The sequence below is a fragment of the Panthera onca genome, chromosome A1, assembly GCF_046562875.1.
Source record: "Panthera onca isolate mPanOnc1 chromosome A1, mPanOnc1 haplotype 2, whole genome shotgun sequence".
NCBI lineage: Eukaryota > Metazoa > Chordata > Mammalia > Carnivora > Felidae > Panthera > Panthera onca.
Window position 1 is genome coordinate 221,650,996 of NC_138339.1, and position 18,790 is coordinate 221,669,785.

General features: G+C 37.9%; 1 protein-coding gene across 3 annotated transcripts in view; it reads left to right on the forward strand.

Moving 5' to 3' along the window:
• The window catches only part of LOC132680586 (phosphatidylinositol 3,4,5-trisphosphate 3-phosphatase TPTE2-like), a 166,936-nt gene that overhangs the window by 77,139 nt on the left and 71,007 nt on the right, over window positions 1-18,790 (forward strand). For all 3 annotated transcript variants that reach the window (XM_078434076.2, XM_078434077.2, XM_078434080.2), the window contains 5 exons: window positions 164-325; window positions 3,047-3,166; window positions 4,662-4,761; window positions 4,901-4,964; window positions 5,912-5,976. In XM_078434076.2, the coding sequence (XP_078290202.1) occupies window positions 164-325; window positions 3,047-3,166; window positions 4,662-4,761; window positions 4,901-4,964; window positions 5,912-5,976 (511 nt within the window). The remainder of the gene's footprint in view (window positions 1-163; window positions 326-3,046; window positions 3,167-4,661; window positions 4,762-4,900; window positions 4,965-5,911; window positions 5,977-18,790) is intronic.

Genomic DNA, 18,790 nt, shown 5'->3' on the forward strand with positions numbered 1-18,790 from the left:
AAAACTTAGTAGTTTTTTTTTTGATATTTTAAGGCAACACAGTATTCCCTACCAGTGGATAATTTAATCCTAAATTACATTTTGTTATCAGATCATTGACCTAAATATAGTCTAACTTTAGGAGTGAAAACCATTTAATCTTTATTCTGTTTATCTGTTGTAGAATATTTGGAATTTTGCTTATCTTTGTGGATATGTCCCTCGTCATTACAGACCTGCTTGTCACTAAAAACGCAATATATATTCCTGCGGAAATTCATTTAATTTCTTTAGCTATTTCTTTATTTTTTGTCTTGGATGTTCTTCTTCGAGTATATGTAGAAGGGTAAGTTTCACTGATTTTTTTTTACCTATTATAAAGCTGTTTTGTACTGCTCTGAGAAGCATCCCAAAATAATTACCAAGTCAACCCAACCAAATGTGAATGTGTTCCTCTTTGTTAAAGAGGAGGCATGGTCCACATGGTCCACGAGAAAACAATCCAAATCCCAATTTCTACTAGAGTGGGCTTTAATATTATTGTTGCAACTGATACTCTAGTTTCCAGCAACTTATTATGGATAGTTCCTTCAACAGGTAAAGCTTAAAGGGTTTGCAAAATAGAGCCAGGCAGCTGATGTGTCTACATGTACATTATTTTTTAAATTATTTTTTTAATGTTTATTTATTTCTGAGACAGAGCGTGAGCGGGGGAGGGGCAGAGAGAGAGAGGGAGACACAGAATCCGAAGCAGGTTCCAGGCTCTGAGCTGTCAGCACAGAGTCCGATGTGGGGCTCGAACTTACAAACCGTGAGATCATGACCTGAGTTGAAGTCGGTCACTCAACCAACTGAGCCACCCAGGCGCCCCTACATGCACATTATTAAAAGGAATATGTGTGTGAAGTACAAATGTAAACTCTCCCTGAGAGTTGAATCTAAATAAAAGCTGACAGTGTATTAAATACTAAATAATAGGTCTGAACAACCCCTACCTCAGTTAAAATAAAAATTTATGGGGCGCCTGGGTGGCTTGGTCGGTTAAGCTTCCGACTTCAGCTCAGGTCATGATCTCACGGTCTGTGAGTTCGAGCCCCGCGTCGGGCTCTGTGCTGACAGCTCAGAGCCTGGAGCCTGTTTCAGATTCTGTGTTTCCCTCTCTCTCTGCTCCTCCCCCGTTCATGCTCTGTCTCTCTCTGTCTCAAAAATAAAATAAAACGTTAAAAAAAAAAATAAAATAAAATAAAATAAAAATTTATGTTAAGGTATGTGAGAATCAAATTCAACACCCAAAAACCAAATAATCCAGTGACGAAATGGGCAGAGGACATGAATAGACAATTTTCCAAAAAAGACATCCAGGTGGCTAACAGACACATGAAAAGATGCTCCACATCACTCATCATCAGGGAAATGCAAATCAAAACTCCAATGAGATACCACCTCACACCTGTCAGAATGGCTAAAAGTGACAACTCAGGAAACAACAGATGTTGGCAAGAATGCAGAAGAAGGAACACTTTTGCACTGTTGCTGGAAAGGCAAACTGGTGCAGCCATTCCAGAAAACAGTATGGAGTTTCCTCAAAAAGTTAAAAATAGAACCACCCTATGACTCAGCAATTGCACTACCAGGTATTTATCCCAAAGACACAAAGATGCTGATTCAAAACACATGCACCTCAGTGTTTCTAGCAGTGCTATCAACAATAACCAAAGTATGGAAAGAGCCCAAATGTCCATTGACTGATAAATGGACAAAGATGTGGTATAGATATATACACGATGGTGTATTACTCAGCCATGACAAAAAACGAAATCTTGCCATTTGCAAAAACGTGAATGGAACTACACTGTATTATGCTAAGTGAAAGAAGTCAATCAGAAAGACAAATACATGATTTCACTCGTATGTAAAATTTAAGAAACAAGCCGGATGAACATGTGGGAAAGGAAGGAAAAATAAGATAAAAACAGAGGGAGGCGAACCATGAGAGACTCTTAACTAGAGAGAACAAACTGAGGGTTTGTGGGAGGGGAGGTGGGTGGGGGGATGGGCTAAGTGGGTGATGAGCATTAAGGAGGGCACTTGTTGGGATGAGCACCGGATGTTATGTGTAAGTGATGAATCCCTGGATTCTACTCTAGAAACCAATACCACACTATATGCTAACTAACTTGAATCAAAATAAAGAAAAAGATAAGTTATAAAGTTTCCCCCCACCCAAAAAGTTACACAAGAGCTCTGAAGCATGTTCATCCCATCAACAAGGCTTGGTGGTGAGGCAGCAGCTGTTTTTCTCTACTTGCTGGCTTTATGGAAAGGTGGATCAAGTGAACCAAGCCCTGGTCATGTCAGCTGTGGGAGGCAGGGACTAATTCCCCACCCTCATTTCATCCAGAGCATTTTAGAAGCCTGCTTGTCTCCTCTCCTGCTGACCTGCTATACTCACACTTTAGGGGAGGACTTTTTACCTCCAGATTACTCAGAGCCTGGTTACCTCAGAATTGGAAGGAGGTTTCCCTGGGACATCGTGTCCTTGCCTGAAGGGAGCCAGTATTGGGGAGGAAAGCAAAGTGGATGGAAATTCAGCTTTGCACAGTGGAGGCCACTAGCCCATTGGGATTCTACTGTGGCTGGAAAGCCAGATGATGAGTTTACAGGCCAAATTAGGGGGCCCATCTCTCTCTCACAAACTCCTCTTTTACACTCATCACAGCCAAGTGGCTCTAAGGCCGTGACAAATTTGGCTTCTGTTGCTCAGCAGGACTGCCAAATATCCCACTTTTCTTGTCCAATATGTGAAAGCAATGCTTGCCTCTTGTTCAGTGGTTTGGTCATATCTCTTACTATACTTGAGTTGCTACATTGATGCTTTTGTCATTTGTATGTATAAAGTAGGATAGAATTTGGATGTCTTCCCTCTTAGTCTAGTCTCGTAAATGCATTTTAAAGAATCCATTAAGTAAAATTCTTAATGGGATGAGTCAAATAATTTGTGCTCTTAAAATATCCCTATCTCCTCTTTGAAGGAGCATAAACTAATGTTTTTTGTTTTGTACTACAGGATACGACTGTATTTTTCTGATATACTTAACTGCTTAGATGCTGTCATCATTGTAGTGACTCTACTGGTTGATATAATTTATATGTTTTATGACCTTAAGGTTCTTAAAGATATCCCCAGGTAAGAAACATATAATCATTTCTCTTAAAGTTTTCATTTTTTCCCTTTTGTTTTTTTCTGGGGGGGGGGGTGACTTTCTGTGGCTTTCCATTTGTATAATCCTTCTAAGTCTGAATGTGTTGAATATGAGCCAATTAAGTTGCCAAAACTGAAATATTTAGAAAAATTTCCACATACTTGGACACTAAAGCATGGTTGTTTATTGGGAAGTGTGAAGGGTGTACACATTAAGCACCTTTAGCTGAATAAAGAACATGGAACACCGAAAGAACAAACTGGGAACTTGGCCTCTTGTACCTAATTTAACTTTTCTACGTTTTGAAATTCCCATTGAGTTTCAATCACAAGTTCCTTACCTGAAATTCCTGGGTTTTTCCTGTAATCCAGAGTATTGGTTTGATCATATGCAACATTTGAGAGACTCCCATCATGATTCTCCTAAAAAGGAACAAGTAGAACAGAAAACAAGGTGATATAGGTAGCACCATGGAGGTGGAATCTTACAGTATAGTTGAAATGAAGAAAGCTGAAGCAAAGTTAGAACTGCTTAGCTATCAGGAAACTAAAATGTGTATAAGTGACTGATGGCTCTCCCTCCTTTCTTCCTCTCGCTACCGTGGCAATGAGGAAAAGGAAGGAGATGTGTATTGGGATATAGATGTTGGATGACTCGCTCATTAGTCCAACACCTTCTTTCTGCACTCCAGTAACCCAGGACTTTAATTCAGGTCCCAACAAAACTTCATATCACATGACAGGCTTTTGGAATTGTTTTGAAATAAGTGGGTCCAGTATGGTCCTCTGGCAACCTCAGTATCACCTAAGAACTTGCCAGAAATGCAAAAGGAAAAACATCTCCAGCCCCATTCCAGGCCTACTGAATTATGTGCACACTCAAGCTAGCAAAGCACATATTCAAATCATCAGTGCTCTGCCATGTTTTTTTCTGATGGTAGGAGAGACATGAGCTAGTACACTTGGGAAGTATCTCAGTCTGCTGCCTGCCTGATGTATGTTAGCAGCTGTAGTGAGCCTCTGTTACGGATGGGAATAACAAAGGTGAACAAGAACGCTCAGTTTCTTTTGATGGGAAAATGACTGACAAATGCTTGTCTTAAGCCACAAAAGTTCAGTACACAAATTCTAAGTCTATCTTATAACTATTTCTCTCTCTACCAGAGTTTCTCAACCTCAGCACTATTGAGAGTTTGGACCAGATAGTTCTTTGTTATAGGGGCTGTCCTGTGCATTGATTGGTGTTTAGCAACATTCCTGGCTTCTGCCCACTAGACACAAGTAGCATACCTTCACACACAGTATGATAATGAAAAATATCCCCAGACATTGCCAAGTATTCCCTAAGTGGGTGGGTAGGAGACTTGGTGGGGGGGTTGTGTATGTGCAAAATCACCCTGGTTAAGAACAAGTCCTCTGGACTTGGTCCATATTGACAAAATCCTGTTTCTAAAGCAAAAATTGATCTTTTTACTGTTAGATTGGCAATTTTATTTCAATCTCTACGACTTATTATTCTGATAAGAGTTTTCCATCTGGCTCATCAAAAGAAACATCTTGAAATGCTGGCCAGAAGGCTGGTAAGTGGCCAAAACATACTTATGATTCAGAAAATGTTTGTTTCAGGAAATACTGGCAAGGGTTGTAGATATCTATATAACATTCTTTATTTTACATTGATTTTTGTTTTGCAAGTTAATGATTGTTTTAAACTCTTAGGTTTCAGAAAACAAACGGCGATACAAGAAGGATGGATTTGACTTAGACCTCACCTATGTTACTGGTTTGTAAAGTTCAACTGTTTATTTATATTAACTTCGAATCTTTCTTGTGTGTAATTATGTTCATTTTGTTCTTGTTTTGTCTGAGCCATGTTCTTTCAAAGTTTATTTATTCATTTTGAGAGAGCGTGTTCATGTGTGAGTGGGGGAGGGACAGAGAGAGAGAGGGAGGGAGAGAATCCCAAGCAGACACCATGCTGTCTGCCTAGAGCCTGATGTGGGGCTCAATCTCACCGTGAGATCATTACCTAAGCCAAAATCAAGAGTCAGGCGCTTAACTGACTGAGCCACCCAGGTGTCCTCCCGACCTTTTTAAAGTTTCTTTATTTATTTTGAGGAGCCATGTTATTTCAAAGCATTCTTTACCCATGAAGATATGAGCCACTGTGGTAGTGCAACATATTTGTAGTTTACTCCTGACAATGGAAAATCTGCTTTGATCTCTCAAATCCGGGCTGCTTGGTTACAGGAAATTGAACGCATTTCCAGCTGGCTCCCTTTGTTTGGTTTGGAATTTGAGTCCTAGTTGTTTTCCTGTGTTGCAAGGATTTCAGAGAGTCCTCTTCTCTTCCTCAAACCCTAGAGAATAAGGGGTCTCAAGTTTTCTGAGTCAGAAGCACTGGAAAGCACCAATGCCACCATTCCTGGAGCCCAGATCTCTCATTTTTCTTTGGTGTTTAAATAAGAAATAAATTCCCACTATAGGTCAACACAAATTTGTCACATATGGCTGGAACCAGTTGAGTCCTAGGAACACAATGTGAGTTTAATGGTCATTATATTGGATAATTTAATATGTTGCCTTGGTTATCTGAAAGGTAGTCCTGTCATTCTCAATCCTGAAAGTTCTTTTCTATGAAAAAGAAGTCTGATTACATATATAATAAGCTCTCATATATTGTTTCACATCTATAATGACATTCATAATAATGACTCTTTTGACTTCCAGAGCGTATTATTGCCATGTCATTCCCATCTTCTGGACAGCAGTCTTTCTATAGGAATCCCATTAAGGTGAGGATATTTACACAACAAATGTTCATATTTCTCACTAAACATAGACTACAGAGTCGTAAGTGTACCACTGGCTCAGAGATGGCAGTGTTGTAAAAATTTGCTCTCCCAGGTAAAAAATTATAAAGGATCGATAGCAATTAGCTTTTTCTATGTAATGAAGCGTGCAAAAACTTAATGGCTTCTGGCATTAACCATTTACTTAGTTCATAATAATGGGGTTTCCGAATTTGAATTTGGGTTGGGCTTAACTGAGTGTGTCTGCTGATCAGGGCCAGGTGTCACTAATCACAGCTGGGCTAATGTATCCATCTGTGGGCAGCTACTTGGAATCAGAGGATTGGCTGGTCTAAAATGGCCTGGTTGGATGGCTCCACGTGATGTCTCACTCTCCAGCAGACTAGTTGGAGGCTTGTTCACATGGTGGCAGTGGCAAAGATCTCACAAGTAGCAAGCAGAAGAATGCAGAGCCCCTAATGGCCCAGGTTCAAAACTAGTATTATATGGCTTCTACCTCATTCTATGGTACGAAGGAAATTACAACTCAGTCCAGATTCAAGGCGTAGAATAGACCGCATCTCATGCTGGCAGGAATTGCAACAAATTATGGCCATTTTTCGTAGTCTATCATGGGGAGAAGGATGGGAATTCTTTAGATAAAATGTGTGTCCTTAGGTTGAGATCCTAAATTATAGTGGAGGCATACTGCTTTAGAGTCTGTGTATTAAATAATTTCAAACATAAAATGATATGTAATATGAAACTCCAGTTAAAAGCCATTGTTTAAGGAGTTTGCATATGTGTGTGGCTGTGCATTCATTAACGTAATTTATATTTTTGTTATATATTAATACGGTGTAATTACGTACATATATGTATACATCTACATATAAGTCTGCATATATACATGCATGTATAATTATACTTTTGTCAAGGCATAACAAATACTGTCAATTGCACTTACCTTAAGTGGATTTTGATGAGATTATATATAGGTCTATATGCATGTAACCAACACCCTGAACAATATATAGAACATTTCTTGCTCTTTTTCAGTCAATATCCCAACACACTAGAGGTAATTGCTATTCTAACTTCTGTTACCACAGATTAGTTTTACTTATTGCTGAATTTCACATAAGTGGAATCATAAAATACTTCTCTTTTGACTGGTTTTTTATGCCCCAAATCTGAGATACATTCGATATTTTTGTACAGTTCTTATTATATATTATACTTATTCACTATAACACTAAAATGTACTGCTTTCTAGAATCCTGTATCAAAATCTTAAGCATTCAGTTTACATACAGAAATCATACAATCATACACCACGTCACAAAGACAGCAATGGTGTTATATTCTATAACATCTACATAACAGAAAATATAAAACTCAAAAAAGATACAGCTAAAGAAACCAGCATAAATTTGGCAACCAGTAATTTTGACAGGGAAGTTGTACAGCTTGCATGACTTTAAACATGTGAATTGAAAATACTGCATTTAGGGGGAGGAGTTAAGATGGCAGAGGACCCTAGGGGGACCCTACGCTTGCCTTGACCCTTGAGCACAGCCAGATAAACATCTAATCATTTTGATCACCCAAGAAATTGATCTGAGGACTTAGAGAGCAAAACTGCACAATTAGAGATGGAAAAATAGCCACATCGTGGAAGGTAGGAGCCTGTGGAGAGTTGATTTGGGGGAGAAAAGAACTACAGGGGCCATGAAGGTGAAGGAGCCCTGATCATGGAGAGAAGAGTGAGTGAGAAACAGAGTGAGAGAAAGAATGAAAGTGCACGCAGAGGAATGCTCAAGAAAAACTCTTCCCCAAAACCATTGACTGGAAAAGGAAGAGGGACTGACTACTGCAAGTTTTTATAAGCAATGGAGTGCAAAGTCTGAAGTTTTGGAGTCCGTGCCAGCACCAGGGTCATGCCTGGTGGGCTTGGAGTTGCTCTGGTGAGGAAGAAGGGCAGAGACCTGTGAGTGGATAGTGCGGGCCGAGGATCCCCTGCATCACACAGGGATAAACAGTTGCCCTGCTTAGAGTGCATTTGGGAGAGGTGGCATGGCCTTTCCAGGGAAAAAAGAGCTGGCACCACCAAAGTGCTGCCCTATTCCCTAGTGTAGGAACAAAGAATACCAGCTAAGGGCAGCAAACCTTGGTTCTGGCTTTCCGTTACACTTTACCATAAACTCCAAACTTCTGCATGGTCACACAACTGATTTCTGGACAAACCAGCACTGGCCACAACTCAGCGAGACCCTCCCTCAGAGAATCAGTATGGGTCTACCCCACATAGACATCTAAAATTTGGAGTTTTGGAGCCCGGCTACATTCCTGAGATAAAACACAGACTTCTGCTACTTGGCAGACAGACAACTTGGGTGCAGAGATCTGGCAGAAGTCAGGGACACAAGAGAGTGATTGTTTGGCTCTTCTGTGTGAGCTCCCTGAAGATTAGCAGGCATGAACTCCATGCTCCAGGGAGGAGAGAGTGGGGTCATGTAATTTTTCCCCTCCCCCCATCAGCACTGACCAAATCAGTGAGCAAAACAGCACCTCCCAATGGAGGCTGAAGCTGTTTACACCAAACCCAGCCACCCTGCACCCTGTAGGTGCATCTCCACTAGGGCACGTCGGCCTGAGAATGGGTGCAGCAGGCCCCACCCCCAGAAGACCCGCATAAACCCCTTGCATGCACCAAGTCTAGTGATCACAGAGTGCTGCTGCAAACTTCAACTCTAGGGGAAAGAGAATCTAGCTTTTTTTTTTTTTTTTTTTTTTTTTTTTTTTTTTGAGATCTAGCTTCTTTTAGCAAGCAGACCAAAGCACAACTAGTATCTAGTTTCTGTGTTTTTGTTTTTTTGGGTTTTTTTGGGGGGGGCACTTATTAATATAGCCATTACTCTCAGGAGCAGGAATACAACAGGCTTTCCTAACAGTCTCTCTCTCCCTCTCTCTCTCTCTCTCTCTCTCTCTCTCTCTCTCTCTCTCTCTCTCACACACACACACACACACACACACAGTGAGCCAGACAAATGACAAGACAGAAAATTCACCCCAAAGGAAAGAACAGGAAGAAGTCACAACCAGGGTTTTAATCATTACAGATACAAGTAAGATGTCTGAACCAAAATTTAAAAGAATAATTATAAGGGTACTAGCTAGGCTTGAGAAAAGCATAGAAGACACTAGAGAATCCCTTACTGCAGAGATAAAACAACTAAAAATGAGTCAGGTTGGAATAAAACAGTGCTATAACTGAGATGCAAAACTGAATGGTGCAATGACATTGACGATGGGTGAAGCAGAGAAATGAATCACTGATATAGAAGATAAAATTATGGAAAATAATGAAGCTGAAAAAAAGAGTGAAATAAAGGTATTGGATCATGAATTTAGACTTAGGGAACTCAGCAACTCCTTAAAGTGTAATAACATTTGTGTCATAGGAGTCCCAGAAGAAGAGAAAGAAAAAGGAGTAGAAGGTTTATTTGAACAATTTATAGCTGAAAACTTCCCTTATCTAGGGAAGGAAACAAACATTGAAATCCAAGAAGCACAGAGAACTTCCATTAAATTCAACAAAAGCCAGCCATCACCAAGATATATCATAGTCAAATTCACAAAATACACAGAAAGGGAAAGAATCCTGAAAGCAGCGAGGGGAAAAAAGTCCTTAACCTATAAGGGAAAACAGATCAGGTTCACAGCAGATATGTTCATAGAAACTTGACAGGCCAGAATGGAGTGGCATGATATATTCAGTATGCTTAATGGGAAAACTCTGCAGCCAAGAATACTTCATCCAGCAAGGCTGTCATTTAGAATAGAAGGAAAGATAGAGTTTCCCAGACAAAAACTAAAGGAGTTTGTAAGCACTAAACCAGCCCTGCAAGAAATATTCAAGGGACTCTTTAGAGAAAAAAAAAAAAAAAGACCAAAAACAACAAAGACCAGAAACAACCAGAGAATGTCACCAGAAACACCAACCCTATAGGCAACACAGTGGCCCTAAATTCATATCTTTCAATAGTCACTCTAAATGTAAATGGACTAAATTCTCCAATCAAAAGACATAGAGTATCAGAATGACTAAAAAAACAAGACCCATCTATATGCTGCCTACAAGAGACTCATTTTAGACCTAAAAACATTTGGAGATTGAAAGGGAATGGAGAACCATATGTCATGCTAATAGACATCAAAAGAAAGCTGGAGTAGTTATACTTATATCAAATTAGATTTTAAACCAAAGACTGTAACTAGAGATAAAGAAGGGTATTATATCACAATTAAGGGGTCTATCAAGAAGATTAACAATTGTAAATATTGGTGCCCCCAACTTGCAACACCCAAATATATAAATCAATAACATAAACCCCTTGATAATAATACAAGTAGGGAACATTAATACCCCATTAATACAGCATGGACAGCTCATCTAAGCAGAAAATCAATAAGGAAACCATGGCTTTGAGTGACACAATGACCAGATGGATTTAACAGATCTAATTGGAATATTTCATCTTAAAGCAGCGGAATACACATTCTTTTTGAGTGAACGTGGAACATTCTCCAGAATACATCACATACTGGGTCACAAATCAGCCCTTTTTGTACAAAAAGATTGAGATCATACCATGCATATTTCCAGAGTACAATGCTGTATGACACTTGAAGTCAACCACAAGAAAAAATTTGGGAAGATCACAAATACTTGGAAGTTAAAGAATGACCTACTAAAGAATTAATGTGTTAACCAGGAAATTAAAGAAGAAAAAAAAATACATGCAAGCAAATGAAAATGAAAACACAGCAGTCCAAAACCTTTGGGATGCAGCAAAGGTGGTCCTAAGAGGGAAGTCTATTACCATACAGGTCTACCTCAAGAAGCATGAAAACTCTGAAATACACAATCTAACCTTACACCTAAGGAGCTAGGAAAGGAACAGCAAATAAAGCCCAAAGCCATCAGGGGAAATAATAAAGATTAGAACAGAAATAAATAATAGAGAAACAAAGCAGAAACAGATCAACAAAACTAAGAGCGGGTTCTTTGAAAGAATTAACAAAATTGATAATCCCAAGCCAGACTTATCAAAAAGAAAAGAGAAAGGACCCAAGTAAATAAAATCACAAATGAAAGAGAAGAGATCACAACCAATGCCACAAAAAATATAATTATAAGAAAATATTATGAAAAATTATATGCCAACAAACTGTGCAATGTGGAAAAAATGGACAAATGTCTAGAAACATACAAATTACCAAAACTAAAACAGGAAGAAATAGAAAATTTGAACAGACCCAAAACCAGCAAAGAAATTGAATCAGTAATCAAAACTCCTAATAAACAAAAGTCCAGGGCTGGGTGGCTTCCCAGGGGAATTCTACTAGAGTAAGAAGAGTTAATACCCATTCTTCTCAAACTGTTCCAAAAAATAGAAGTGGAAGGAAAACTTCCAAACTCTATCCTACAAGGCCAGCATTACCTTGATTGCAAAACCAGACAAAGACCCCACTAAAAAGGAGAATTACAGGGCAATAATCCCTGATGAACATGAATGCAAACATTCTCAACAAGATGCTAGCAAGTTGAATCAAACAGTACATTAAAAGAATTATTCACCATGATCGAGCGGGATATATTCCTAGGCTGCAGAGTAGTTCAATATTTGCAAATCAATCAACATGATATACCACATTAATAAAAGAAATGATAAGTACCATATGATCCTCTCAATAGATGCAGAAAAAACATTTGACAAATACAATATCCATTCTTGATAAAAAAAAAAAACACCACAACAAAATAGGTATAGATGGACCATACCTCATCATAAAGGCCATATACAAAAGACCCACAGCTAATATCCTCAGTGGGGAAAAACCGTGAGAGCTTTTCCTCTAAGGTCAGAAACAAGACAGGGATATCCATTCTCACCATTACAATTTAACATAGTACTGGAAGTCTTAGCCTCAGCAATCAGACAACAAAAAGAAATAAAAGGCATTCAAGTTGGCAAGAAAGAAGACAGACTTTCACTCTTCGCAGATGACATGATACTCTACGTGGAAAATCTGAAAGACTCCACCAAAAAATTGCTAGAACTAATACATGAATTCAACAAAGTCACAGGATATAAAATCAATGTACAGAAATCTGTTGCATTTCTATACACCAATAATGACGCAACAGAAGAAGAAATCACGGAATCAGTCCCATTTACAGTTGCACCAAAAACAATAAGACACTTACAAATAAACCTAACCAAAGAGGTAAAAGAGCTGTACTCTGAGAACTATAGAACTCTTATGAAAGAAATTGAAAGAGGACACAAAGAAATGGAAAAACATTTCATGCTCATGGATTAGAAGAACAAACATTGTCTGTTTCCGATTCTGTGTCTCCCTCTCTCTCTGCCCCTCCCCGGTTCATGCTCTGTCTCTCTCTGTCCCAAAAATAAGTAAAAAAAAAAAAAAAAAAGTTGAAAAAAAAAAAGGGGCGCCTGGGTGGCGCAGTCGGTTAAGCGTCCGACTTCAGCCAGGTCACGATCTCGCGGTCCGTGAGTTCGAGCCCCGCGTCAGGCTCTGGGCTGATGGCTCGGAGCCTGGAGCCTGTTTCCGATTCTGTGTCTCCCTCTCTCTCTGCCCCTCCCCGGTTCATGCTCTGTCTCTCTCTGTCCCAAAAATAAGTAAAAAAAAAAAAAAAAAAAAAAAGTTGAAGAACAAACATTGTGAAAATGTTTATACTACCCCAAGCAGTCTACACATTTAATGCAATACCTATCAAAATACTACCAGTATTTTTCGTAGATCTAGAACAAACAATCCTAAAATTTGTATGGCGCCACAAAAGACCCCAGATAGCCAAAACAGACCTGAAGAAGAAAAGCAAAGCTGGAGGTATCATGATTCTGGATTTTAAGCTACATTGCAAAGCTGTGGTCATCAAAACAGTATACTGGCACAAAATAGATCAATGGAACAGGACAGAATACCCAGAAATGGGCCCACAACTATATGATCAATTAATCTTCAACAAAGCAGGAAAGAATATCCAATGGGAAGAAAATCTCTTCAATAAATGGTGTTGAGAAAACTGGACAGCAACATAAAGAAGAATGAAAATGGACCACTTTTTTACACCATACACAAATATAAATTCAAAATGGATGAAAGACCTAAATGTAAGACAGGAAACCATCAAAATCCAAGAGGAGATAACAGGCAGCAACCTCTTTGACCTCAGCTGCAGCATCTTCTTACTAGACATGTCTCTGGAGGCAAGGGAAACAAAAGCAAAAATGAACTAAGACTTCATCAAGATAAAGTCTTCTGCACAATGAACAAAACAATCAACAAAACTAAAAGGCAGCCTATGGGAATGGGAGAAGATATTTGGAGATGACACATCTGATAAAGGGCTAGTATCCAAAATCTATAAAGAACTTACCAAACTCAACACCCAAAAAACAAATAATCCAGTGATGAAATGGGAAGAAGACATGAATAGACATTTTTTCAAAGAAGACATCCAGATGGCTTACAGACACATGAAAAAATGCTCAACATCACTCATCAGAGAAATACAAATCCAAACCATAATGAGATAATACCTCACACCTGTCAGAATGGCTAAAAATAACAACTACAGATGTTGGCAAGGATGCAGAGAAAGGGGAACCCTTTTGCATTGTTGGTGGGAATGCACACTGGGACAGCCACTCTGAAAAACAGTATGGAGATTCCTCAAAAAATTAAAAGTAAACATATTCTATGATCCAGGAATCACACTACTGGGTATTTACTCAAAGAATACAAAAATACTAATTTGAAATCATATGTGCACCCGTATGTTTATTGCAGCATTATTTACAATAGCCAAACTATGGAAGCAACTCATGACCATCAATAGATGAATGGATAGATATGGATATATATGGGTATGTAATGGAATGTTGTACAGCCATAAAAAAGAATGAAATGTCACCATTTGCAACAACATGGATGGAGCTAGTACAGAGAATACAGGTTGTTACCAGAGGGGAGGCAAGTGGGGAGATGGGTAAAATAGGTAAGGAAGATTAAGAGTACTCTTATCCTGATGAGCACTGAGAATTATGGAACTGTTGAATTACTATTTATACACCTGCAACCAATATAACACTTTGTTAATTACAATGGAATTAAAAGTTAAAAATAGAAACAAAAGATCGCAAAATGTTAATTCATGGATTCATTTTAATAATTTATATATTCCTTGAATTTTTTATGTATATAATCATGTCAAATTACTTTCTTAGTATACTTTTAGTTTTTTTCTTTCTTTATTGAATTGTCTAGGACCTCCACTTGTAATGTTGATTCGTACTAAGAGCAGATACCATTCCTTGTTCCCAAACTTAAATCGAAAGAATTAGAAATTCCGCTATTAAAATGATGTTTTACAGAAGTTTTTTGTACATGTTCTTTACCAGATTAAGAAAGTTGTATTTATTTCTAGTCTGCTCGGAGTTGAATCATGAACTGGTGAACGTGTCAGATACTTTTTCTATGTGTATGGAGATAATGAAAGGTTTTTCTCTGTTATTCTGGTATTTTCAAATGTAAAGCCAACCTTTTTTATTCCTAGAATAAGCTCCCCTTTGGTCTTAATATATTATTTACTTATCACTACTTTCTATTGGCTAATATTTTATGTACAACTTTTTGTATATGTTAATGAGAGATATTGACCTTCAATTTTCCATTCTTTTTGTTTTGTTTTGTTTTGAGAGAGAGAGCAAGCAAGCAAGTGGGGGCAGCTGGGAACAGAGGGAGAGGGAGAGAGAGAATCTTAAGCAGGCTCCGTAACCTGCGCAGAGCGCATTGCGGGTCTCAATATCACAACCATGAGATCATGACTGGGCTGAAAATAAGAGTTGGGTGCTCAACTGACTGACCTACCCAGGCACCTCTTTCTTTTTTTACTGATGTGTAGTTGACATACAATGTCACATTAGTTTCAGGTATACAGCATAGTGATTTGAAAAGTCTATATGTTATGCTGTGCTCACCACAAGGGTAGTTACCATCTGTCACCATAAAACACTATTATACCATTGACTATATTCCCTATGCTGTGCCTTTTATCCATATGTCTTACTCATTCCATAACTGGAGGCCTGTATCTCCCACTTGCCTTCATGTATTTTGTCCATCCCCGCACTCCTCTCTCCTCTGGGAAACATCAATTTGTTCTCTGTATTTATGGGTCTGGCTCTGCTTTTTGTTTGTTTGTTTTGTTTTTAGATTCAAAACACAAGTAAAATCATATGGTGTTTGTTTTTCTCAGTCTGACTTTGACTAAGCAAAATACCCTCTAGGTTCATCCGTGTTGTTGCAAATGGCAAGATCTCATTCTTTTTTATGGCTCAGTAGTATTGTGTGTGTGTGTGTGTGTGTGGGTGGGTGGGTGGGTGGGTGTGGGTGTACAACCTCTTGTTTATTCATTCATCTGTTGATGGACACTTGGGTTTCTTCCACATCTTAGCTATTATGAATAATGCTGAAATAAACATAGAGGTACAGATAATCTTTTTGAATTAGTGTTTTTGTTTTCTTTAGGTAACCCAGTAGTGAAATTACTGGATCATACAGTAATTTTGTTTTTAATTTTTTGAGGAACCTCTATACTTTTTTCCATAGTGGCTGTACCAATTTGCATTCCTATCACCAGTGCTCAAGGGTTCCTTTTTCTCTATATCCTCATCAATACTTGTTATTTCTTGTCATTTTGATTTTAGCTATTCTGACAGGTGTAAATATCTCATTGTGGTTTTGATTTCCCTGATGATAAGTGATGTTCAGCATCTTTCATGTGTCTGTTGGCCATCTGAATGGTCATCTATTGGTCTTTGAAAAATGTTCATGTTTTCTTCCCATTTTCAATTGAATCATTTATTTTTTTGGTGTTGAGTTGTGTAAGTTCTTAATGTATTTTGGATATTAACCCCTTATCAGATATTTCATTTGCAAGTGTCTTCTTCTATTCAGTAGCTTGCTTTTTTGTTTTGTTGCTGATTTCCTTCACCATGCAAACACTTCTTGTTTGGGAGTAATCCCAATGGTTTATATTTGCTTGTGTTTCCCTTGCCTGAGGACACATATCTAGAAAGATATTGTTATAGTTGATGTCAAAGAGCGTATTGCCTATGTTTTCTACAAGGGGTTTTATGGTTTCAGGTCTCACATTTAGGTCTTTAATCCAGTGTGTTTATTTTTGTGTATGGTGTAAGAAAGTGGTCATTGCATTCTTTTGCTTGTAGCTGTCCAATTTTGTCAGTACCACCTATTGAAGAGACTGTCTTTTCCTCAGTGTATATTCTTGCCTCCTTTTGCCCAGATCAATTGTCCCTATAAGTGTGGATTTATTTCTGGGCTCTCTATTCTGTTCTATTTGTCTATGTGTCTATTTTTGTGCTAGCACAATACTATTTTGATTACAACAGCTTTGTAGTGTATCTTGAAATACAGGATTGTGATACCTCCAGATTTGTTCTTTTTTCTCAAGGTTCCTTTGGCTTTTGGGGATCTTCATGATTCCATACAGATTTTAGGATTATTTGTTCTAGTTCTGTGAATGATGCTGTTGGTGTTTTGATAGGTATTGCATTGAATCTGTAGACTGCTTTGGGGAGTATGGACATTTTAACAAGATTAATTATTCCAATCTATGAGCCTGGAATATCTTTTCATTTACTCCTTTTTTCTTCAATTTCTTTCATCAGTGTTTTTTTAAAAATGTTTATTTATTTTTGATAGAGATTGAGAGCTCTAGCAGGGGAGGGACAGAGAGAGAGAGGGAGACAGAGGATCTGAAACAGGTTCTGTGCTGACAGCAGACAGCCCAACATGGGGCTAGAACCCACAAACCGTGAGATCATGACCTGAGCCGAAGTCGGATGCTTAACTGACTGAACCACCCAGGTGCCCTCATCAGCGTTTTATAGTTTTCAGAAAACAGATCCTTCACCTCCTTTGTTAAGTATAGTTTTAGGTATTCTTTTTGGTGCAATTATAAATAGAATTGTTTTCTCTTTCTGCTATTTCATTATTAGTGTACAAAAACATAATGGCTTTCTATGTATTAATTTTGCATCTTGCAACTTCACTGAATTCATACATACTAATAGCTTTTTGGTAGGGTATTTAGGATTTTCTATGTGTAGTATCCTATCATCTGCAAATAGTGACAGTAACTTCTTCCTTACCAATTTGGATGCTTTTTTTTCTTTGTCTTATTGCTGTGGCTAGAGCTTCTAGTAACTAGTATGTTGAATAAAAGTGGTGAGAGTAGACATCCCTATCTCATTTCTGATCTTAGAGGAAAAATTCTCAGTTTTTCACCACTATGTATGTTTGTCATATATGACCTTTATTATGTTGAGTTATGTGCTCTCTAAACCCATTTTTTTTAGTTTTATCATGAATGAAAGGTGAATTTTGTCACATGATTTTTCTGTACCTACCAAGATGATCATATAATTTTTATACTTCATTTTGTTAACTTGGTATATCACAGTGATTGATTTGCGAATATTGAGCCATCCTTGCAACTCCAGAATATATCCCACTTGATCATGGTAGATGATCCTTTTACCGTATTATTGAACGTGGTTTGATAATATTTTGTTGAGAATTTTTGCTTCTATGTTCTATGTGATATTGTTCTGTAGCTTTCTTTCCTTCCTTCTTTCTTTCTTATAATGTCTCTGGTTTTGGTACCAGGGTAATGCTGGCCTCATAGAATGTAGTTCAAAGCTCTCCTTGCTTTGATATTTTTTGTAATAGATTAAAGAGAATTGGTATTAACTTTTCTTTAAATATTTGGTAAATTCACCTGTGAATCTATCCGGTCCTGGAATTTTGTTTGTTGGGAGTTTTTTGATTAACAGTTCAATTTTGTTAGTAGTAATTTGGTTTTCAAATTCATATTTCTTCCTGATTCAGTTTAGGAAAATTGTACGTTTCTAGGAGTTCATTTATTTTTTCTAGATTATCCAATTTGTTGGCATATAATTTTTTGTAGTACTTGCTTATAATCCTTTGTATCTCTGTAGTGTTTTTTGTTACCTCTTTTGTTTCTAGTTTCATTTGGTTCCTTTTTTTTTCTTGATCAGTCTGACTAAAAATTAATTGATTTTTTTTTTTTTTACATTTTGAAAGAATCAGCTCTTCATTTCATTGACCTTTTCTATTCTTTAAGACTATTTAATTCATTTCTGCTATGATTTTCTCTAAAAAAAAACCAAAAAAGGCGTGAGTAGGGAAGGGGCAGAGGGAGGGGAAGAGAGAATCTCAAGATCTCAAGTACACTCCACATCCAGTGTGGAACCAGAGATGGGGCTTGATCTCACAAATGTGAGATCATGACCTGAGCTGAAATCAAGAGCCAGACACTTAACTGACTGATCTACCCAGGTGCCCCTCTGTTCTGATTTTTATTAAATCCTTCCATCTACTAGTATTGGGCTTTATTTTTCTTTTTCTAGTTTCTTTAGGTAAGTTTAAACTGAAGTTTTTCTTATTTCTTCAGGTCAGCTGGTATCTCTATAAATATTCCCCATTAGGACTATTTTCTCTAGGTCTCAAAAATTTTATTTATTAAAAAATTTTTTTAAGGTTCATTTTTTTTTTTGAGAGAGACAGAGAGAGAAAGTACAAGAAAGGGAGGGGCAGAGAGAGAGGGAGACACAGAATCAGAAGCAGGCTCCAGACTCTGAGCTGTCAGCCCTGAGCCCGATGTGTGGGCTTGCAC